We start from the raw sequence: 24,674 nt of genomic DNA on the forward strand, positions 1-24,674 counted from the left end.
TCAGCTACTGTTCTCCAAAGCAGGACACAAAAGAGTAGCTGGACCCAGACAGCTTTAGCTACATGCCATATTAAAACTAGCCTCTCCACAGAACTATATAGGCTCTTTCTTGTATTAAGCCCTGGTTTCCAAACCCACTACCCACCTCTTGGTAAATTCTCACTGGTGAGGGGGTTACTCAGTTTAACCCAGAAAATTTTTCTGAATTTCCAATCTTGGGACTTTTATTTCCTTTCCTACCAAAAAGGCTCTGGGCTTCTACATAAATTAGTCCATTCCCCTCCAGGGTTCCACAAACCGTGGTATCTTTAGTTGTTATTCAGTTTTTATCAAGTAACAAAATCTTCCCTTCCCCAGGACAAAAGTATGCATTTATATTTGTATACCAAAAGAAGACATTTGACTTTGCTGAATACAGAAAATCTGCTCCTGGATGACTTTGTCTCTGCTTATTCAGAGAAGCAGCTTCTGTGGTTTAAAAAAAGTAAAAAAAAAAAAAAAAAAAAAAAGCTCTTATTTCCCAGTACACCACTCTGAACAATTTCTGCTTGTCAGGCTGGTCTCTGTTTCCAAATCCCAGCTTCTCTGCCTTTGCACATGCTGTCCCACAGCTTAACCTTTCCTCTCCCATTTTTGCAATCCTATAATCCAAAACCACACTACTGTTTAATTATATAATCACTTGCTCTCTCTCATTCTTTCACAACTATTAGTATTTTAACACTGGTATCTTAACTAGTGTTCACATTCTTTGAGGACAGGAATCATACTTTCCTTGTACATCTTTTAGCTCCAAGCATTGGTGAGTGAATGACAATGGATAATCAAATACCTTTTGTAACAAATAGTACTTTCAATACTTGTATTTTCATATGAAGTGATGTAACATAAGCTATGAAATCTTTTTGTGGTCAATAAAGATTGTCATTGTAAATATTGCTAGTATTTTAATTTTTAAACACTTTTAATCATACATTCATTTTGAAAACTACATTTTATTTTTGTGTCACAGAAAAACAATATTTTTTTTTACATTTCTAAAATTAGTACTCAGAAATTTTACATGAAATTAACTTTAATATATCTTTTTAATATTTTGAATTCTCTACCCCAAACTTAAAATATAAAACTCATGCACTATTGATTACCCCGAACTATAAAGATCCTAGTTACCTTCCTCTTTATCTTCCCAATAAAAAATGTTTGTAAAAAATAAAAAATTTAAAAAACACGTTTTTTAAAAGTAATTTCAACTTGTCAAAAAGTCAAATGGTTTAAAATTTAGTTTAATATTTCTTTTCTGTTGCTAAAGGTGAATATACAATTTAATGCTGTAAATACAACAAAAACTTTTTTGTGTGTCCTGTAAACATTCCTTCCTTAAATGGTTCCCTCCTTTGGAAGTGTATCTATCTCTGTTAAGTGTTCAAGAGGGAATGGGACATTCTCGAACTCAGGTTTTCCATCTGTTTAGTGTCTCATTTGGACACTAAAGTGAGGGGATCAGTTATCCCTTCTAGTTTTCAACAGGTTTATATATATTTCAATAGTTTATATATATTCCTGAATTGACATTCAATGTATAGTTATTACACATCAGAGACTTTGAGCGTAAATGTAAGATTTAAAATTCTTTTGCTGACTTTCCTTTAACAATAACACATGAAAAAAACAAACTCTTACTTCAAGACCTGAAATTTGAGACTGCTTTGCCATTTCTTTAGCTCCTAATAAGCACTAAGAAGCAATTTGCATCAGTTCGCCACCTACTCCTTGGCATCCCCAATTCCTCCAGCAGTTATTGCGAAGGTGGCTTCATTTTCAGGCATCTCGGGGCTAACAGAATACAAGGGAACAGAAGTTTATAAAAAGCTCCATTTCTATAAATACCATATTCATGTCACAAGCATCACACTCCTATCAGTCTGAGTCTCCAGAGACATTTCAGAGTTGCTAGAGCTAAATGTGGACTACAGAAATTTACCCACAAGTATTATCAACTCTCACACTTACTGAACAACTTCCATTTGCAAGGTTCTGAATATCAAGAAAAATTACCCCAAACTTGGAAATAGGCAGAAGGAATAACTAGGGGGTTCTTTTAGTATACTCTCAGGCATTGTGTAGCAGACCTTTAGGGGCCCCGATTTGAAAGGGATGTGCACATTTCTACTGACTAAACTAACGCAGGGGAAAATTGTGAAAGGCTTTGAAGCGAACTGAAAGATTACTGAGGGCCTTCAGTGGAAAAATAGGTTGAGGTGCTTGGGTGGCTCAGTCAACTGAGCGTCTGTCTGACTTGGGCTCAGGTCATGATCTTGCGGTCCATGGATTTGAGCCCCACGTCAGGCTCTGTGAAGACAGCTCAGAGCTCAGAGCCTGGAGCCTGCTTTGGATTCTGTGTCTCCCTCTCTCTCGGCCCCTCCTCCACTCACACTCTGTCCCTCTCTCACTTTCTCTTTCTCTCTCAAAAATAAACATTAAAAAAAAGAAAAAAGAAAAGAAAAGAAAAATAGGTTGCCCAGGACACCCTTCCCAGTTCCCCAGTTCTGTGAGGACTCTGCCTTCCATTGTCTTTGAGCTATTTACAACTCTGTAAATTGTAGGTAACCAAGAGTAATACAAATTATTCTTGTCCATAGAAATGTAAATTGTATGAGGAGGAATACAATGGATTATTGTGCTGTGGATACTGACCTGCTTTTGATCAATTTATAATTCATGTTAGCATTCCTCATTTGGCTCCATATGTGTGCTCATTTGATTTTTTCTTTGATCTGGTTATAAAATTGTATTGGTTCCTGCATTAATTAATGAGTTAAATAAAATCTTTGACATTTCATATTTGTATGTGATTGTATGGTCTTTAAAATTTTACCTTTTAATTTATTCTACAACACTGTAGGAGTCAAGGTTAATTTGTAGAAAACCGATAGCAATGGAGATGAGTTTTGTCTGGGGGTAATGCAAATGATGCCAGGCTATAGCACTGGAATCATTGTGTAGAGAAGCAACTGATTTCCCTCCAGTAGAAAAGACAACTTCAAATGTTATAATTTATCACCTTGTAGGATACTAACCAGTTTTCCATCTATTTGCAAATTTATTTCATCACTCCTTTGATTGACTACGTAAATCTCTGTCAAATTATCCTTTGAATCAATGTCTTCATCAATTAAGGAGTTGAAACAAGACTTTGACATATGTTTTATATTTACTTGCAAGAAAGTAATGTTTTTAAGCTTATGAAAATCATACCTTATTATATACTAGATCTTACAGATTTCACGAAAATAGACAGTCTACCAGGTGAGGGGCGCCTGGGTGGCTCAGTCAGTTAAGCATGAGAATTTGTTTCAGGTCACGATCTCACAATTCATGAGCATGAGCCCCGCTTTGGGATGAGTGAGTTTGAGCCCTGCTTTGGGTGAGCACAAACCCTGCTTCTCTCTCTCTCCCTTGTTCACTTGTGCCCTCTCTCTCTCTCTATCTCTCTCAAAAAAAAAAAAAAAAAAAAAGAAAAAAAGTCTAACAGGTGGAACTATGACAAATGACAGATATGCAAAGTAAGGTAAATTTCATAAAGTCAATATATATATTATAGAACTCTGAAGAGAGGAGGCATTATCCCAACTAGGTTGATTAGGGAAGGCCTCATAGATAAGCCTCTGAAGAGGCTTTTGAGGCAGAATTGGGTGGTATTCCAAGTAGAGGGAATGGCATGAATAAAAAATTGGAATGGAGATACTTGTTTTGTAGATAAGAAAGAGAAGACTAAGAAGTTAGCTTTAGATATGTTCTGTTTAAAGTACCTGTGGGATACTCCTGGAGAGGAGTTCTGTAAGCAGTTGGAAGTGAGTATCTAAAGCTTGAGTAAAAGGTTAATAAACAAGAAATAAAAATTGGAAAATCACTGATCACAAGAGAAAGAGCCTACTGCTACTTTGTGCTGTTATCATATCCAAGTTGTGGTGACTGTTTAGTAATATTAATAGCTTTCATTTATTAAGTATTTACTAATTTACTACAGGCTCCTTTATATTATTTTACTTAAATCTTATGAGAACCCTTGGGTATGTATTATAATCCACATTTTACAGAGAAGATTGAGGTTCAGAGAGAAGTAACCAGGGGGCACACTGCTGGTACATGATCATGCCAGATTAGAGACTAAAGTATTTGACTCCAAAGCTCATGTTTTTTTGTTTTTTTTTTTGAGAGAGAGAGAGACAGAGAGAGAATCCAATGCAGGCTCTGTGTTGTCAGGGCAGAACCTGATGTGGGGCTTGAACTCACAAACCGTGAGATCGTGACCTGAGCTGAAATCAAGAGCAAGACGCTTAACCCACGCCCCCAAAGGTCATGTTCTTAACCACTAGACTAAAATACCTCTCAAAGTTGGTTTTTGTTTTTTGTTTTGTTTTGTTTTGTTTTGTTTTGTTAGAGGGGTAGAGATTAGGCTATACACTCTGAGCACCCTATGGGTCAGGTTACTTCCCTTAGGAAATAGCAGGGGGGGGGGTCCCCTGAGGATAGCAAATGGGCTATAAATAAGGCTTGCTAAGCTAAAACTACAGCTGCTAAAAAGGCCTGAACAGAATCAGAAAAGAATGTTTGATGGCAAATACTCAGCTGGCCACTTACAAATGGCAGGAAGATAAGGAGATGAGAAAGAGGGAAGCCTCGCAAGCTATCTACAAAGTTGAACTGGTGTTTTTTTTATTCTGTTCTAGAAACAGAAAAAAAAAAAAATTACTTCAGAAACTTGACCATTCGGGTACCTTTTCAATTTTTGGTAATTATTTAAAATTTGTTTTTCCTTTGAATTCAGCGGGATTCTTTGTTTCTACTGTCCACTGACCTCAGATATGCTAAGTAGAATAAAATAAATGGGGTTTTTCTTGATTCAAAAGCTTTAAAGGGAGAATAATGTATACTTGGGGGCCAGCAATAGTTACTTATGGGAGCAATAACTATAGTGACATCCTACGGAAAGAACTGAGTCCCTTTTTGTAGTCACTCCTGTACATCTGAGAATTCTTCTGATAACCCCTTTCTGTTCAATTCCTTGAGAATTTTGTGTTTTTTCTGAACAGGAAATGCCTTTCTACTACATCTGTATAAAGTAGTAGTTGAGGCCATGGGACTAGCTATGACTGTCCTAAATAGATCATCTTCAACAAATTAAAAAATGGTGTAAGATTAAAAGTGTCAGCCTTAGGGGTGCCTGGGTGGCTTAGTTAGCTGGGTGTCTGACTCTTGATTTCATAATCTCATATTCTGTGAGTTTGAGCCCCATGTCAGGCTCAGTGCTGACAGCATGGAGCCTGCTTGGGATTCTCTCTCTCTCTCCCCCTGTCTCTCTGCCCTTCCCCTGCTCATGCATGCTCTCTCTCTTTCTCAAAATAAATAAACTTAAAAAAAAAAGAAAGAAAAAGAAATAAATAAAGGTGTCAGCCTTAGATTCAGACAGCACAGATTCTAATCCTGATTCCAATCTTTATTGATTGATTTCGGGGGAGTCCATTCATTTATTCATTAAGAAAATATTTATTGAGGACCTGCTATATCCTTATTGTAGGCGCTTGAGATCTAGAAGTGAAAAAAATAGACAAAGATTCCTGCCCTGTGGAACTTATATTTGGCAAGAAGAAGAAATGGATAATAAATAATGAACATAATAAATACATTATGTAATATGTTCAAAGATGATGAGTGTTATGGGGAAAGAAAAAATAGAGCTGGGTGAGGGAGACAGAAGTGTGGGAACTGGGAGGAGTTGCGATTTTAAAAAGGGAGATCTAGACAGGTATTGTGGAGAAGGTAACATTTGATCAAAGACTTGAAGGAGGAGAGGCTGGTTACCAGAATGAGGGCTATGTGGGGAAAGAGTATTCCAGGCAGGGATACAACTAAGTGCAAGGCCCCTAAAGTAGAAGTGTGCCTGGCATGCTTCTAACAGCAAAGTGCTCTCTGGGGTTGCAGTGCTGTGAGAAGGGGAAGAATAGGGGAAACAGGATAGGGATATTTACATAGCGCTCTGTAAACCACTGCAGAGACTTGAGCTTTTATTGTGAGTTAAAATGGGGAGCCAGTGGAGGGTTTAAAGCAGAGGACAGATATGATCTGACTTAATTTTACAAAGGTTCACTCTGGCTTCTATGTTTAAAATAGACTGTAGGGGTGCCTAGGTGGCTCAGTCATTCAAGCGTCTGACTCTTGATTTCGGCTCAGGCCATGATCTCACAGTTCACGGGTTTGAGGCCCGCATCGGACTCTGCACTGACAGTTGGGAGCCTGCTTGGGATTCTCTCTCTCTGCCCCTCCCTTGCTTGTGCTCTCTCTCTCTCTCTCTCTCTCTCAAAATGAATAGAGTTTAAAAAAATGGAATGGACTGTAGAGAGGCAATGGTTACCTGTTTTCTCATGTGGAAACTATGGATAATGACCTCCATCTCTTAGGGTTGTTGTTATAAGTGATGAAATATATATATATAAAGCACTTGGTGCAAAGCCCAGGACTTGGCAGCCACTCAATGGGTATTAGCTACCATTATTATTAGCATCATCAACTTCTCAACCAAAAAGTTTCCTTTAAAGTCAAGAATTCTTTGTGGGAAATCTTTAGGGACCAGAAAGAAGGGAGGACAAGCTGCATAGCAAATTAAGTTTTGACATTTTAAGCTCTGATCTAGTTTTGGTGTTTTTATTCACATTTATGGAAATTTGACATTACTAACCTCTATGATAACTTTAATTACCCTTTATTGAGTATGCAGAACCCTAGTATTCTCTCAAGACTGTAGAACTGCAGGAGTTACTTGTTCCTACAAATAGGGAGGATCTGATAATATATGCAAATGATTGAACATATAGATGGAGTTCATTCATTTGTTAATTCAACAAATAGTAATTGAGTTCCTACTATGTGCCACATACCACGTTAGGTGCCGGGGACATTGGTGAACCAGACTCAGTTCCTATTGTGAGGGAGAGGTACATGTAGCCAGCTGGTGTAATTCAGAGTGAAAAGTGTTTAGGGAAAGTTCTAAGCACAGCAATCTGTCTAAGATGCAGACCAAGAAATTTAGATCTGTGAAAAGATGGAAAAATCCTACTACCTATTTAATTCAATAAAGAACATTTCGATTGCTGAAGCTTCATAAAACACAGAATTTGTATATTATAGCTTATAGGGACGGGTCATGAAAAAATGGTCTAAATAAAAATCAGATAAATGGGAGAACTGATTATTTAATGTTTATTCGATGACAGCTCATAATAAGTACCGTGATACATGGCAAAAACCAGATTAAGAGCTCATGTGATTTCCTTTTGCTGATTTTTCCTCCTTTGGTTAGAGTTATTACAAATCTTCGCCTTGTTGCTCAGGGTTGGCTAATAAATCAGTCACAAATACTGCACACTTATTACATCTCAGGCACTGATGGAATACAGCAGTGAGCAAGAGAATCGTGTCTCTATCCTCGGGGAATTTGCTGTCTAGCAAGGATGAGATACATTATATAAATCATTACCAATGGAATATAAGCTCTATGATGGTAGGGCCTTATCTTTTTGTTTTAGTCATTGTTCTATCCCCAGAACCTCAAATAGCTGGTATGTAGTATGTCTCTCTGTAAAAATTTATTGTTTGGGGCGCCTGGGTGGCTCAGTCGGTTGAGCGACCGACTTCGGCTCAGGTCATGATCTCACAGTCTGTGGGTGCGAGCCCCGCGTCGGGCTCTGTGCTGACAGCTCAGAGCCTGGAGCCTGTTTCAGATTCTGTGTCTCCCTCTTTCTCTGACCCTCCCCTGTTCATGCTTTCTCTCTGTCTCAAAAATAAATCAACGTTAAAAAAAATTTTTTTTTTAAATTTATTGTTTATAATTTTTCATTAAATACGTAAAGTACCACAAAAGAATATATAGTACAGTAAAGGGTACAGCCTAGACTGTTAGGGTTAGGGAAAGATTCCCTGAGGAAGGGATGTTTAAACTGAAACCTAAAAACAAAACAAAACCTAGCAGAAGAAAGGAGAATAATATATCTCTATCATACTCTGTGCTTTCCCTGCACGGACACAATTTGGTTGGAATTGATTCTTTCATTATCTAGGTTTACTATAACTTTGGGAGGCCAGGGTCCAAGTCTATGTGTCAACAGAATCTCTGAATCCCTAGAACCTAGTCCATAGTAGGGACGTCACAATGAATTGAATACTTTCTGAGAAGGAAATTCAAGCATGTAGTATCTGCCAGTGGCATAATTACAGCCCCTTAGGAGAGGCAATTCTATTTAATGCCATATGCCCAAGAATCTGATTAAACATAAGAAAATATTGGGCGCCTGGGTGGCTCAGTTAAGCGTCTGACTCTTGGTTTCAGCTCAGGTCATGACCTTATGGTTTGTGAGATGAAGCCTCACATCTGGCTCTGCACTGACAGCACGAAGGCTGCTTGGGATTTCTCTTTCCCTCTCTCTGCCCCTCCCCAGCTTGTGCTCTCTCTCTCTCAAAAAATAAACCAAAAAAAAAAAAAAAAAGGAAAGAAAAGAAAAGAAAATATTTACCTGTCATAAATCTTGGCAATTCTCAGTTCTCCTCTTCCTTTTCTTAAGCTTATTCTTGTTGTTGAAGCATGAGCCAGAATGTGTCCCCCGATGGGTTTTTTGGGGTCTGCCTGAAAACTGAATTAATAAACACCTTTTCAGGATTTTTTTTAAGTTTATTTATTTATTTTGAGAGACAGAGCACAAGTTGGGGAGTGGCAGAGAGAGAAAGGGAGAGAGAGAGAGAATCCCAAGCAGGCTCTGCACTGTCAGTGTGGAGCCTGATAAGGGGCTCGAACTCATGAACTGTGAGATCATGACCTGAGCCGAAGTCAGACACTTAACAGACTGAGCCATGCAGGTGCCTCTACACCTTTTCAGGTTTTATCATATGGACTATATACAGTAAAATCTGCAATAAGGAGGGAATTTTTCTGTGGAGAACAGCAGGGGATGGGATTGGTGTGTGTTCTAAGCAAGCAGAGGCTCATTTGTTAACTATAGAGTGGGGTAGGGTTTGGAGCTGCTATGTACCCCATTGCCATCCACTTCAGGCTTTTGAGAGTCCTATGATGAACTGTTTATGTTTTGATTAATTTTTTAAAAGGACAAAACACAAATAAAACATTATTCACTGTCTTAGGATAATTCTTGGGGGTAAGTGATTTTTCTTCTTTATAAAACACAAAGATTGAACTTATTCATTCACTTATCAGAAATATTTATTAATGGCCTACTATGTCCCAAGCACTATTCTAGTCTAATCAATAAAAAATACCCAGTTATCCCTATGAGGACATGATGTAAACGAGAGCAGATTGAGAACTTCCTTCTTAGTCATTAACTGTATGTTGGAAGCCTTCAATGTTGCGCTCATTATGAATTTTCAGTGAGAATAATCTTGGAAATATCTGTGTCTTTATTACTTAAGCCTAAAGTTTATTCTTCTAAAATAAGTTGCAGAACAGATGAGTTTTTACTACATTTGATCATATGGATTAAAAAAATATATGATTTCAAGGTAGTTACAAATATTATTGATGCTCACCATGAGAGATCTACTCACTAGGGGACTAACACTTCCTTGGCAAGAAGTGAAAGGTTCTTAATAACCCTAATAATGGACACTTTACAAAAACCAAGTGCAAAAATCCTTACTAAAACACTAGCAAACCAAATCCAGCAGCATATTAGAAGGATTATACATCATGAACAAGTGGGATATGCATTAGGAATACAAGAGTGGTTCAACATAGGAAAATCATCAGTGTAACATACCATATCAACAGAATGGAGGAGAAAAAAAAAAAACACATAATCTTCCCAGCTGACGCAGAAGAAAACCTAGGCTTTGAAATCATCAAGAAGGAGAACTGAATATAAACTAATAGGTTATACTTGATCATAAACTGTGACATAGCATAATAACCTCAGCTTTGGGAGAATATGGTTACAAGTCATTTTAAATTCTGCTTGTTCCATGAAGGTGTTGAGAATTCTAGTTACTCGAAGTATGAGCATGGTGTAGTAAGGACGTGGCTGACTGGCATGAGGTTAAATAGATTGTAGGGTAGTGAGGATAAGAAGCTCTTTGGGAAAGGAATCTGCTATTATAAACTGCTGCTCGATTAAATGGTTTCGGGGGTTAGGACTGGAAGATCCCTGGCTGGGGCTGTTAGGATTGGTTAAGATTCAGCAGGTCCAATGTTGGAACAAACACAGATCGTTAATTTTGAAGTGAACCACTATCAAGAAAGCAGCAGCCAGAAAGTTGAGACTGACAGCAGTTAAGTCAGAAGGCTTGGGGTACCTGGGTGGCTCAGCTGGTTAAGCGGCTGACTCTTGGTTTCAGCTCAGGTCATGATCTCACAGTTTGTGAGTTCAAGCCCTGCACCAGGCTCTGTGCTGGTGTGGAGCCTGCTTGAGATTCTTCTTCTTCTCTCTCTGCCCCTCCTCCACTTGCTCTGTCTCTATTGCTCTCAAAATAAATAAACTTTAAAAAAAAGTCAGAAAGCTATATACCACATCCGCTTTACCCATTCATCAGTTAGTGGACATTTGAGCTCTTTCCATAATTCGGCTGTTGTCAATGCTATAAAAATCAGGGCGCATGTCTTCCTTCTATGTAGTATTTTTGTATCCTCTAGGTAAATACCCAGTAGTGCCATTTGCAACAATGTCGAGGGAGCTAGAGAGTGTTATGCTAAGCAAAATAAGTTAGTCAGAGAAAGACAAATACCATATGATCACTCATATGTGGAATTTAAGAAACAAATGAGCAAATGGGGTTAAAAGACAAGTAAACCAAGAAACAGACTCTTAACTATAGCAAGCAAACTGATGGGAGTGCCTGGGTGGCCCAGTCTGACTCTTGATTTCAGCTCAGGTCACGATCTCACGGTTTGTCGGTTCGTCGGTTCAGGCCCCGTGTGGGGCTCTGTGCTGACAGTGTGGAGCCTGCTTGGGATTCTCTCTCTCTGCCCCTCCCCTGCTCATGCTCTCTCTCTGCCAAAATAAATAACCTTAAAAAAAAAAAAGATTTAAATAACAAACTGATGGCTACCAGAGGGAAGGGAAGGGGGATGGATTAAATAGGTGATGGGGATTAAGGAGTGATGAGCACTGGGAGCTGTATGAACTGTTGAGTCACTAAATTCTACACCTGAAACTAATATTACACAGTATGTTAATTAATGGAATATAAGTAAAAACTTTAAAAAAAGTCAGAAGGTTAGGTTGCTTTCTGCAAGGCAGCTGAAGGGGTAGAAAGCAATAAAATGATCTCAGCTGGATAAAATAGCTAGAGTTGAGTTGTCTGTATAATGCTTACAGATCGATACCACTCTTTTTTAATGGAATTAAATTGTGCAGGTCATCCTACATTATCAGTGGTTCTTCAAGGTCTTAAAAGAATCCTATGTTCTATACAGATAGGCTGCTTGAGGTGCTGATGATATCAGACAGGTCTGTGCCCTCCGAACTTGCAAATACTATATTTACACTTCCCTAATGCACTTTTCATGTTGTGCCCTTAGTGCTATTATTATTCACCTATTATATTCCCCCTCAATCTCTCTTCTATTACCTGTCACTAAGCTCCTTAAGGGCAGACAAAACTGGATTTAAGTTTGTAGCAAGCACCTACACAGTGGGTCCTCAAAAACATTTTTGAGGGGTGTCTGGGTGGCTCAGGTCGTGATCTCACGGTTCGTGAGTTTGAGCCCCACATTGGGCTCTGTGCTAATAGCTCAGAGCCTAGAGCCTGCTTTGGATTCTGTGTCTCCCCCTCTCTCTCTGCCCCTCGCTTGCTCACGCTCTGTCTCCCAAAAATAAACATTAAAAAAATAAAAAAAAATTTTTTTTGAACATAAGATATGGAAGTTACAAAAAATATCAAGAATATTGGATGATAGAAAGATTAGTGCTTCCACAAGTTAGACCAATTAGAAATTTCTGTCAAGGGGAGACAAGGAGAGTAAAGCTAAATGGGTGAGGACAGGTTTCCACAGCTATGGTTACTGCTTCTCACAGATGGTCTCTCAGTACTGCTTAGTAGTTCTCCTATATGAGCATGGTTGGTGTCCTTAAGCCCCCTTGTCCATTCTTGTCCCTTCATCTTGGATAACAATGCCTGCTTCTTTGTAACAAAAAAATGAATGCTCTCAGGAAGAAACTCCCTCAACTTTCCCTTCTTCCTATCTGCCATTTACATACTTACCTACGACTGTAGTCATCCTTCCTACTTCCCTCTCCAACTTTTCTTTTTTCTTATTCCCAGTCCTCTCACACCTTGATGCCTTTGCACACATACTTCCGTGTAAACAAAAGCCCCTTTCCCACTGTGTTTGTTCATTTATCCACTTACCCACCAAGTGTCAGCCCTTCTTGGAAACCTTGCCTGATTCTCTGAAACAGAGTAGAGCCTGCCTTGTCTGTGCTTTCATGCCACCGCACATTCCTTTCAAAGAATAGTACGTTGGAATTTTAAATCCATGGGTCTCAGTCCCCTACTATACTCCAAATCCTTATTCATCTTTGTCATTCCAGTGCCTAGGAAAGTGCCAATAATGTAAAAGGCACTGAATAAATACTGTTGAATGAACGGAGAGGAGGACAGTTTGGGTATCCCTGGTCTAGATCTTTCTGGATACAGATTTTGTGACACAGCTTCAAAGAAGTTATAATTCAAGGAAATTCTGAGAGGTGTTCTGACAGAAAGGTAAATGTAAAAGGAGACAGAATTTCGCTCTAATGGAAGTAATCCAGCCCCACCCCATTACAGATAATTTAAAGAACAGAAAGGTGGAGCATTTAGATGGATAGCCATGTTGTTTTCTTAGCAAATTATTGTTTGCTGTTACCAATGTGGTATCTTATGCACAAAAGAGAATAGGTACTACTGCTTATTACTGATTACTGTAGGTGAGGAGCCTGAATGTTAAGAATATTATCTCCAAAGGGAGATGATTTGGAATGAACTAAGTGGGGAAATAAATTACAGAATATGCAAAAGTACTAAGAAAACATATAGCAAAGATATTATGGGAAGAAAAATGTCCTCAAAAGTGATTCATAAACTAAGAGGTTATATGTCATTCAAATAGATTTCAACGTACCATAACAGCCTTAGCTCTGGGAGAATACCAAGCCAAGTCAAATTTTACTTGAATTTTACATCCATCAGGGTGTTCAGGATTCTGTATAGAATTTTGCATAGAATTTATGCTCTTAACTTTTCTTATAGGTCACTAACACTTTGTTAATTTATTAAGAGATATAGACTCTTCCCCAGAAAAATGCACAGATGTACACACCCAAACTTTTCATGTAAGTTTAAGGGATTCATGGTTTCTCTCTCCTCTGATGTCAATGGCTATTAGTTATAATAATAACAGCGAAGATTTATCGAATCCTTACTATGTGGCAGATGCCCTTCTTAACTTATCCAGTGATTTCCTTTTGCTTCAATTCCATATTTAGTAAATAACTTTGGATTAAAATTTGAATTCCTACAGAGGTCTGCCTACAAGGAGAGAATGCACTGGTTATAAGAACCTCAAATGCAGTTACATTTTTCATTGGCCCTCTGATCTTTCATGGAGCCTCTTGAGCTTGTGAGTCTGCCCCTGAGAAATGGATTGGTTCTCAGTAGGCAACCCAATTAAATCTCTGCCTATAAGGCTGAGGGCTCTGAACTCTGGTCAATTCACCAGGGTAATGGATACATCCCTGCAAAGTTTCTCAAATGACAGCTCGCCAGCCTCTCCCCAAGCATATAAGGCCCTGATGTACTGTGTGATATATGAGCTTCGGAGTTAGACCAGGTTCAAGTTTAAGCATTGTAAGTGTCTGTTTCTTCATTTTGAAAGGGGTGGGGGGTAGTAAAAGTATCTAACTGGTAGGGTATCTGTAAGAATACAGGGTATCTGTAAGGCATTAGCCCAGTGGCTACAATCATCTGTTTTCCTAATCCTGACTCAAACACATATTGTCAGTGTAACCATGGGCTAGTTACTTAGCTTTATGAACTTTGGTTTCTTTAACTGTAAAATGGGAACAAAAAGACTTTACCTCTTAGGGCTACCATGGGGATTCAATATATATATATATATATATATATATATATATATATATATAATTTTTAAGTGTTTATTTATTATTGAGAGACAGAGTGTGAGCAGGGGAGGGGCAGAGAGAGACGGAGACACAGAATCCCAAGCAGGCTCCAGGCTCTGAGCTATCAGCACAGAGCCTGACGCAGGGCTCGAACTCACAAACCACGAGATCACGACCTCAGCCGTAGTCGGACGCTCAACCGACTGAGCAACTCAGGCGCCTCTCGAGATATATTTAATATAACTCATTGAAAGCCTACTACATGCCAGGAGCTGTGTCAGGTCACTTATGCACATTAGCTCTACCGTTACACTAATCTTGGCACATGAGAGATACCAAATAAATGGTAACTTAATTATTTAATTAAATGATTCAGTTAAAACAGTCACTCTTTCAATGACATGTAAACCAAGAAACTTTTCTTAAAGTTTCTTTGAACTTCCTGAGTATTCTAGCAGTTATAACTAAGGACTGAAGTTAAGTACGACAGACAAGGTATAGAATTCCGCATCCTTTGAGAAGGCTTTAATTTACTTCTATTTCTGATCCAGTAAAAACAGCTTCAGAAAACCACCCACATCCCTCCTTTAGCCTATTCTTATTTCCCTTTCTTTCATATTTTCTTCTCTTCTTTCCTCCTTTTCTCAGGGGATGGGAGAATATGATGAGTGGGAGGAAGAGAGAGGGGTGGGTATGAAGAGAGGCCAAGAGAGATTGTGTCATTTATCCCCATCTGGTTGAACAGACACAGTGTATTACATTGTTGAGGGTAAGGCCCAGAAGAGACTGACCTCCCAACTTCAAACCAGGGTGCTGGGGTCATGAAGTACAAGATTGTGGTGATGGTAGGGCAGGTTACATTTTCCTAGGACTAGCATAGGGAGGGTAGTGCAGTGAGACTAAAAGAACATCAGCTTTGAAATCAAAGATTTGAAAATCAAACATTTGATTTGAACCTGGGTTCAAATCCTGGCTCCAGGTTTTATTTATTTAGAGAGGGCATGCGCACACAGGGAAGGGGCAGACAGAGAAGGAGAGAGAGAATCCCAAGCAGGTTCTGCACTGACAGTACAGAGGTCTACGTGGGGCTCAGTCTCACAAACTGTGAGGTCATGACCTGAGCCAAAATCAAGAGTCAGACGCTTAACTGACGAAGCCACCCAGGCACCCCCAGCTCCCATTTTTAAATTGTATGATTGGGCAAGTAGATACTCTGAGCCTCTATTTCCTCCTTTACAAATTAGGAATAATAATAGTATCGACCTCAAATACTGGTTGGAGTGGAGACCTTCAGGGGTCTGTGCAAGGGCAAGCTGGTACTGTCCCTGAGGGACAGCTGGAACTCCTGGTACTTGCTAAAGGGGAAGCTTTTGGATGGAATTTCTGAGAAGGGGTCTACTGAGGAGAGAAAGGCTGAGTGAACATACCCAAGAATGAGGAGGATCCTTTGAGATTAAGGGAAGATATGGAAAGAAGAGTACTGCAAAAAGAGAAGAATTGGGGGGAAAGAGAAAAGATTTTTTTTAATGTTTATTTATTTGTTTTGAGAGAGAAAGAGAGAAAGCATCAGCAAGCAGGGGAGAGGCAGAGAGAGAGAGAGAATCCCATTGGCTTGATCTCATGACCTTGATCTCATGACCCTGAAATCCAGAGTCAGACACTTAACCGACTGAGCCACCTGGGCGTCCCAAAGATTTTTTTTTTTTTTTTTTTTGAGAGAGGTAGAGTGTGAGTGAGCAAGCAGAGAGAGAAAGAGAGAGAGAGAGAGAGAAAGAGACAGAGAAAGAACCCCAAAGCAGGGCTCAAGCTCATCTGACATGGGGCTCAAGCTCACAAACCGTGAGACCGTGACCTGAACCAAAATTGGATGCTTAACTGATTGAGCCACCCAGGTGCCCCAAAACTTTACTTTAAAAGATTTTATTTTTAATATTTTTTAATGTTCATTTATTTTTTTTTTTTTTTTTTTTGAGAGAGAGAGAGAAAGACAGAGTGTGAGCAGGGGAGGGGCAGAGAGAGAAACACAGAATCCGAAGCAGGCTCCAGGCTCCGAGTTGTCACAGAGCCTGATGTGGGGCTCAAACTCACAAATTGTGAGATCATGACCTGAGCTGAGGTCAGACCCTCAACTGACTGAGCCACCCAGGCTCTCCTAGAAGATTTTATTTTTAAGTAATCTCTACACCACCCAACATGGGGCTCAAACTCACAACCTCAAGATCAAGAGTCACGCTCCATTGACTGAGCCAGCCAGGTGCCCCAAGAAAAGATGGTTTTTTAAAAGGGTTATGTTTAAGAAGTTTTGTTAAGTAATTCCCCCCACTCCCACCATTTTCTCATAAAGTATGCAGAAAAATCTACACTTTTTTCAAAAGTTTGAAGATGGAATTCTGGGTTTTGAGCTAGGAGGACACATAGCACTATTCTGAGATTTGCTTCATAGAAAGAACAGGGAGGCCTAGGGAGCCTGAGATTTGCTGGGTTGATATGAGAATTATGTAAGATGATGCATAAAAGCATCTGGCACATGGTGAGCAATCAATAAATAAAAGTCCTCTTAATCCCTTAATGGAATTCAAATAGTTTATTTTTATTATTTATTTATTTATTTATTTAAGTTTTTATTTTATTTAAGTAATCTCTACACTCAACATAGGGCTCAAACTCACAACCCCAAGACCAAGAGTGGAATGTTCTTCTGACTGAGACAGCCAGGCACCCTTGAAGTTCAAATAGTTTAAATGACTTGCTCATGGTCACCAGGCTAGTGGACTTGGCTTAATATTTCCTCTTTAACCATATTGCCTCTTAATTTATGCAAATGATGTCGAATCAGTGGGTGACACCCCTAGAGAATAAACTGACTGCACATTTACAAGACCACAAATGTTCGAAGATGACTTCTTGTCTTAGCAAAACAAATACACAAATGAAGTAGGTGGCAACATCACGGTCTTATTTGTTGCTCCTATTATTTGCCCTGGTATGGGGCTTTGCAGGCTGATACCTTCACTTTTTATCTCCAAGCCTTCATCAGCTGGATCATTCTAGTTCTAAAATCTGTATCTGTAAGCCTCGTCTAGGAGCTAACGCTCTGCTGTATGATACAGCAGCTCCTTGCCTCTATAATTTTGTTCCTTTTTAATACGATGTGCCATCAAGTATAATGCATGGGATATAAGCCTCAATTATTGTCAGTATACTTGGGGACTCATACCAATTATAGTGCTATTTCTCTGACAGGTCCCAGGCGAGCTGCAGCTTGGAGTTTTTCAACACTGAGAAACAAAGATTTTCTTTATTGGAGGTTTTCTAATAGCATTTGAGATCCTTTAGTTTAAAACTGTACTGTTGTTGTTGTTGTTGTTGTTGTTTTTGATTGAGTTGTGGCAACTTATGTGCTTTATATGAAGGCATGCATTTAATTTATATTGTTATAATTTAACATACTTCAGAATATACTAATTATAGTGAAGTTTGATTGCTCACAACTTGGCTCAATAGAGGAGATGATGTTTCAAAGCAGAGTCACCCAGCAAAAATACTAGTCTTTGTTACTTTCTCTGGCTCTTGGCTCACTTCGTTATAAATCTCCTCCTCTCTTCAGTTCCTTCAATTATTTCCTCTCTGTCACCTCTCTATTTCTCCTTTTAGTGTCTTATTGGAGTCCATTCAAAATGGTTTTACTCTTTTTGAAACTTTCTACAAATAGAAGAAAAAGAACCCCTATCTGACCCAATTTCCACAGATCTCCTTTGCCTTCTAACTCTAGATAGACAGTTTTGGCCTCTGCAGTGTTCCCTCCTCACACCTGAAGAAAGAACATTGCTCTTTAACTTGTACTGTTTTATTTGAATGCAACCCACTTCCTCCCTCTGAGCCAATGAGTCATTTTCTCTTTTTAAAGTGAGCCCTAAAAATCTTCCATTTCTCTTCAGTTTAAAATTACACTCTTTGTGAAGTACTTCATGTCCTGTGTATGAAAGACACCCTATAAAACAGAGAAGATTGCCTTAACCACTCAAGGACTACAGGCAATGTGTGACCTACCAAGTCTTCACAATTTTGAGTTAAGTGGACATCACTTATTTTCTTCTTTATGAAGGCAAGGCACATAGTCTTTTGCTCACTAGTGAATTCCCAGAAGGTTGGTACATAGTAGATTTTTCAATAAGTATTTATTGAGTGAATAAGTGATCGGCTTCCCCTTCTCAATCTTTTTAACTTGCTTCATACCATTCATGCAGTTAATGTCTTTCACATTGGAATCTCCTGTGATTAAGTAGAAAATACTCATAAAAGTGTATTGAAAAGTGCAAGTATAAATTGTAGAAGATGCAGCAATATTCTTAGGGTTAGTTTAGAAAATGCCTAAAGAGGGGTGCCTGGCTGGCTCAGTTGGTGGAGCATGTGACTTTTTCTCTTGAGGTTGTGAGTTCTAGCCCCACATTGGGTGCAGAGATTACTTAAAAATAAAATCCTGGGGTGCCTGGGTGGCTCAGTTGGTTAAGCCTCAGACTCTTGATTTCGGCTCAGGTCACGATCTCATGGTTGTGAGACAGAGCCCTGCGTTGGGCTCTATGCTGAGTGTGGAGCCTGCTTAAGATTCTCTGTCTCTCTCTCTCTCTCTCAAAAAAAAAAAAAAAAAGACTCTCTCTCCCTCTGCCCCTGTTCCCTGCCTGTGCGCTCTCTCTCTCTCTAAAATAAAAAAATAATAAAATGTTAAAAGTTAAAAAAATAAAGAAAATGCCTAAAAAGAGACACATACATTTCAGTACAATTTACAAAATTTACATTGGCATATCAAATATCCTCAAGTACATATGTCAATGACCCATTTATCTGTTATTAAATGATATATTGCCTCGGTTTAAAAAATTTTTTTAATGTTTATTTAGCTTTGAGAGAGACAGAGCATGAGTGGGGGAGGGGCAGAGAGAGAGGGGGAGACACAGAATCCAAAACAGGCTCCAGGCTCTGAACTGTCAGCACAGAGCCAGACACGGGGCTCGAACTCATGAACTGTGAAATCATGACCTGGGCCGAAGTCGGACACTCAACCAACTGAACCACCAAGGTGCCCCATGTTGGTTTTAAATAAAACTATATTGCAATCACCAGAGTAATAATTGATTTAACCAAGAATCTTCAATGGATGCTAAAACTAAATGGTGAAAGCTTATTGCAGAACATGATATTTACACACATAAAGTATCACCCCACAAACTGCTTATTCATTAAAAAGGTGAAAAGGTACTTTACAGTGGGGAAATCTTGTGAACACGATCTTAATCACATGATCAAACTTCTCATCACTAATAATGGGACAAACTGCCATCGTGTGTCCCCTGATACAATCTATAGAGAAGGTCATATTATTGCTTAATAATTTTCCCGCCAAAAGTGTTTACTATTTTAACTAATGAGGAAAAACACCCTCCAAATTGAGGGACATTCTGAAAAACAGCTGGCCTGTACTCTTCAAAACCGTCAGTGTCATAAAAGCCTAACAAACACTGAAGAGTTGTTTTGATTAAAGGAGACCAAAGAGACAGAACAACTCCATGTAGTGCGTGATCCTCATTAGTCCCGAATCAAAAACAAAATGTAAAAACCCCACCAGCTATAACAGACATTATTGAGACAAGTGGAGGCACGTGAATACAAATGTATATCAGATAACACTAGTGTGCCGATGTTAAATTTCCTGACTGATACTTATATTGTGGTTATGTAGGAGAATGTTCTTGTTCTTACAGGAAATATGCGGAAGTATTAAGAACTGAAGTGTCATAACATCTGTAAATAATTCTCAATTGTTCCGGTGGAAAACCTCTCAAATGGTTCACTAGAAAATACACACACACACACACACACACACACACACACACACACACATATTTGAATATGCATGTGTACCTATGGAGAAAGAGATTTTACACACATGTACACACACACACACACACACACACACACACACACAAACATGAGAGAGAAAAAATCTGACAAATGTTAAGAATAGATGACCCTTGGTGAATTGTATATGTGTATTCATTGTACTAGTCTTGCAAATTTTCTCTGGTTAAAATTTTTTTCTAAATATAGGCTTGTTGAAAAGACTGACATCACGAATGTGGGGTTATTTTGATTGCTTATTCAGATACATAATGTTCAAAATATTTGATGGTGGCAACTAATTTTTCTTTGAATCTTCTGTTTTCATCATCCTATTTTAGGTCTCCTTGCCTTTCTGTTCACTGCCATCTGTCAAGCAGAGCCATCAATAAGTATGTAACGTGCACAGACACCTCAATAGATTCTGAATATGCCTAGTGTGAACTGAAGTTCTGTTTCTTCTAACAGGAGACTTCTCTCATAGGACCTCTTATGTATCTCCTACAGAGAGCCTCCCTTTTTGTTTTTGGCTAACAGCTTATTAGCACAATAGAAGCCATTCATGTATATGGAATTTAAATTTTTATCTTTTTCTTATTGTCCTCCAATATCTTTTTAGTCCTAGACAAACGAGGAGCCCAAAGTATCTCTGAAAATGGTTAAACTATTGCTTCATCCTGTAAAGAACTAGAGATTCTGGAAAACAAGTGATATTTGCATTTATAAAGTAATATGCACTGTGCAATAAAATGATTTGTGATATATTTGTGCCCACATCAGAACTGATCATTCTGGAATTATTTCCTATTCTTCACTCTAACCTTTTTGATATTAATTGAAACACAAAAGTAGAATATTGGGGCTTACGTCATAGTTGCTCCTGGATCAGCAGTCATTTGATTGGTCACAAACACAGCCACATTATATTCTGCATCAATAAATAAAATTGACAAACTAAGAGAATGGCAATATAAACAGTTCATTGTTTAGATTTCAGAGTTTAGGAATACTGTGCTTTAAATTTATTTTGTAAATAATATTACATTCCTATTTTTTCCTTGATAACATAAATTAATTTATTTAAAGTTATTATTGTTATTATTATTTTTAGGTACCTTATTCTGGTTTAAAGTCAGTATTTTGGTTTAATAAAAGAGTTGTAGTCCCATGAATTTTAGTTTTTAAAAATGTACTGCCTCCTGACATTATTCTGAGTTCTCTGCAAAGCCTACTCAACAGTCACAGATGCTATTCTGATAGTACCATTTATTTTAAAAATCTACCTTCTGAGATTTTTTGGAGTCGTGACAACATCTGGGCCAATTTTTGTTGCCGTTCAGCCAACTCCCCACGACCGCTGAAATCCACTCGGAAAAGGGCCATTATTGAATCAATGATCTACACAGGATTCACGTAAAAATAAATGTGCATTCGGCAAAGGAAAGAAGTTAATTTGAATTGGAATCAGTAGAAGAAAAATAATATGCTAAGTGGCTCTGTGAGGGAGCAGTATTTAAAAGCTTGTACCAATAGCTTGAAGATGCCAGCCTCTTCGTGGAACTTTGCTGCTACATAATCAAGGAGCTCCATCTGATGTTCACCTGGTGGGAAATGCAGTGAGAAAATGTTACAAAAGCTAGAAGAAGCAGAGGCTAAGATCGTGTATGTTCTTGCAGTCAGGCAAAAGAGAGTACTGAAAGGATTTTCTTGGGCACCTGGGTGGCTCAGTCAGTTAAGTGTGCGAATCTTGGTTGTAATCTCATGGTTTTGTGAGTTCAAGCCCCGTGTTGAGCTCTACGTTGACAGTGCATTCCCTTTTCCCTTTTCTCTCTGCCCCTCTGTTGCTTGTGTTCTCTCTCTCAAAATAAATAGATAAGACTTAAAAAAAAAAAAGAAGGATTTTCTTATTTATGGATTTTTAAAAATAAATGTTTATTCATGTTTTGAGCAGGGGGAGGGGCAGAGAGAGAGGGGGACAGAAGATCTAAAGCAGGCTCCACGCTGACAGCAGTGAGCCTGATGTGGGGCTTGAACTCATGAACCATGTAATCATAACCTGAGCTGAAGTCAGACACTCAACCAGCTGAGCCACCCAGGTACCCCTATTTAAGGCTTTATTAAATATGATTTCACATTCTGCCTTAGCATGCATGCCAAATGCTACATTATCCAAAAAGAATGTTACTCTCCATTTCAAAGACAAAGAACAAGGACTCATTTGAGAGCATTTTAATATCTAAGGGCTTGCCAGATGATAGGTAACATTTATGGACTAAATATATTTGGAGGAAAGTAAAATTAAGAAAAAGAACAGTGCCAAAATGTTATAAGTATCACCCAAATAATAAATCAGTGCTGCCAACCTTAAAACAGCTCAAGCATTAAATTAACATGGGGCTCTTACTAGTATATGCACGTGCATAAAGTACATTGTCCAGTACTGCATCATGGTCTACATTGAAGCGGTCAGCAATGTCCCGAAGACGATCTGGACGGCTGGAGTATGCCAAGATTAAGGATCCAATAAATCAATTTCAAAAAAAGTTTAGGTAACAACTACAAAAAATAATACCTTAAGTAAGTAAACTAACAGAGGCAAACAACATCCCTGCAAAGGTATTCTGGAGGATACTAATAATCACTTAAAATCTATATCAGATTTTATTTTTCATAAGTGTCCAAATTAATAAATACCTTAGGTAGTGATAACACTGATAGAAATGATGAGGCAGTGATGAATTTAAACATTAAATAATCTAGGGGAACCTGGGTGGCTTAATCGGTTAAGCCTCGGACTCTTGAATTCAGCTCAGGTCACAATCCCAGGGTCATCGGATGGAGCCCCCCTCGAGCCCTGTGTGGGGCTCCACACTGAGCGTGGAGCCTGCTTAAGATTCTCTCTCTGCCCCTCTCCCCACCTTGTGCACACACTCTCTCTAAAATAAATAAATAAATAATAAATAAATAAATGAAATAAATATTAAATAATCTAATCTTTACAATAACTTTGGAAGCTGCTTGTTATGGCCTATATTACATTTTACAAATAAGGACACTGACCAATAGAGATTAAGCAAATGACTCAGGATCATGCAGCAAATCAGTTACAAGAGAAAAACTAGAGACTAAGATTTGTATCTCTCTTTTGATCTCAGTTCTATAAAAATAGATCTATCCTAGGAAGATAATATCACTGAATTATAATTCAAGTCACTTCACAGTGAATTAATTCACTCTCTTTAAACTACTTATGTGTTTAATATGAAATAATTTAATATATCATTAACCATGAGTTTTCAACAAATGATAAATTTGACTACATGAACCAAAGGATCAAAAAGTAATTTTAAGGATCAAAAGGAAATTATCAACCTATGGTTTTTGGTTTATTTAGAGTTTAAAATCTACCTTCTTCTAAAGGACTTGTGTTAGCTTTCTGAAATCAGTAAATTCATTGGGAGACAAATTCAGCGCACCAGCAAAGGTATTTTGGAAGATGCTAATAATCACTTATATCTATTTGAACTATATAGGAGTAATAAACATTCTTTTAGGTCTTATCCACGGTCTCGTTTCACTTTGTTTACACTGTTTTTATAATACTGATCATACTATAACTAACTGTAAAACAAGGACAATTTACAATCTTATTTGTGACATTTACAACTGGTTCCATATACGTTGAATTGGATTGTCTTTAGGATTTCCCAGCCATCTGGGAAATCTGCATATTCTAATGCAGTAGTATGTTCTTTTCTTCAGAGCTTCAGTGATAACCACTAAAATCTTCCATTGCTACTGACTATACCCCATAGACGTTTTTGGTGGACAAGTCAAAGAAGACAAAGAATTGGAAGACTAATAAAAATGTTTTTCACTACATTACTTTTTACAGAACCCAGTTACTATGTGACTGGGTGCGTAAAAGGTGGGCTTATGCTGAAGAAAGTTCAAATCAACCTATAAAATATTTGTTAACCAATTACCATATGGAATTGATAATCATTTTAACCAATTACCAATGCATTGTGGAAGGAGGAGTTGTAAGACAACATAAGGAGTTGTAAGACAATCCATATTATAGGTAAACATAAAACAAATTAAGAAGGCAAAATATAGACATATAAAAAACAAAATATCAAGAGAGAGCAGTGTACCTGTAAGAGAAACCAAAGGAATGAGGACATTCCAATGGGGCTCTTGAATGTCCTTGTTCCCCCCAACCCCAGCTGTTCCTCCCTACTCCCTCTTGCGTATGACTTAGCTCCAAACCGGTCCCCTCCACCATTCTTGATAAAATCCAAATTGCCCAAACAGTGGCTGCTCATCTGCAAGAACAATTCCTCCCTCTTTAAGAACCATTCTTAATCAACTATTTCTGAAACTAGCTGAACTCCAGCTGCGCTCCTCTTGCTACAGCCCTACACAGCATTCCACCCTCCTTCCCCAAGTTTGGAGTCTCCTTCAGAGTCTTCTCATGCCTGCTATTTCCAAATAAAGTCTTCTGCACACGGTTCTGGTTTTTTTTTTTTTCCTTCTACTAGCGTATTTTAGATAGTAAATTCTATAACAGCTTAGGAAGGACCAGGTTTTTTAAGTTGAGTAGTTAGAGAA

General features: G+C 38.3%; 1 protein-coding gene across 7 annotated transcripts in view; it reads right to left on the bottom strand.

The window, feature by feature from the left end:
- Positions 1 to 1,270: 1,270 nt before the first annotated feature.
- The window catches only part of DMC1 (DNA meiotic recombinase 1), a 40,693-nt gene continuing 17,289 nt past the window's right edge, over positions 1,271 to 24,674 (bottom strand). For 2 of the 7 annotated variants that reach the window (XM_045463759.1, XM_045463760.1), the window contains exons 9-14: positions 22,465 to 22,556; positions 21,588 to 21,661; positions 21,344 to 21,458; positions 20,928 to 20,988; positions 8,571 to 8,687; positions 1,271 to 1,836 (exon numbers count right to left, since the gene is read on the bottom strand). In XM_045463759.1, coding sequence (XP_045319715.1) covers positions 1,767 to 1,836; positions 8,571 to 8,687; positions 20,928 to 20,988; positions 21,344 to 21,458; positions 21,588 to 21,661; positions 22,465 to 22,556 — 529 coding nt within the window. In that variant the 3' untranslated portion in view covers positions 1,271 to 1,766. Of the gene's footprint in view, positions 1,837 to 2,697; positions 2,778 to 3,759; positions 3,869 to 8,570; positions 8,688 to 20,927; positions 20,989 to 21,343; positions 21,459 to 21,587; positions 21,662 to 22,464; positions 22,557 to 24,674 lie in introns of those variants that run through there. The other 5 variants (XM_045463757.1, XM_045463758.1, XM_045463761.1 and 2 more) reach the window with 4 other exon arrangements.

Source organism: Leopardus geoffroyi, chromosome B4, assembly GCF_018350155.1.
Source record: "Leopardus geoffroyi isolate Oge1 chromosome B4, O.geoffroyi_Oge1_pat1.0, whole genome shotgun sequence".
In the NCBI taxonomy this organism is placed as follows: Eukaryota; Metazoa; Chordata; class Mammalia; order Carnivora; family Felidae; genus Leopardus; species Leopardus geoffroyi.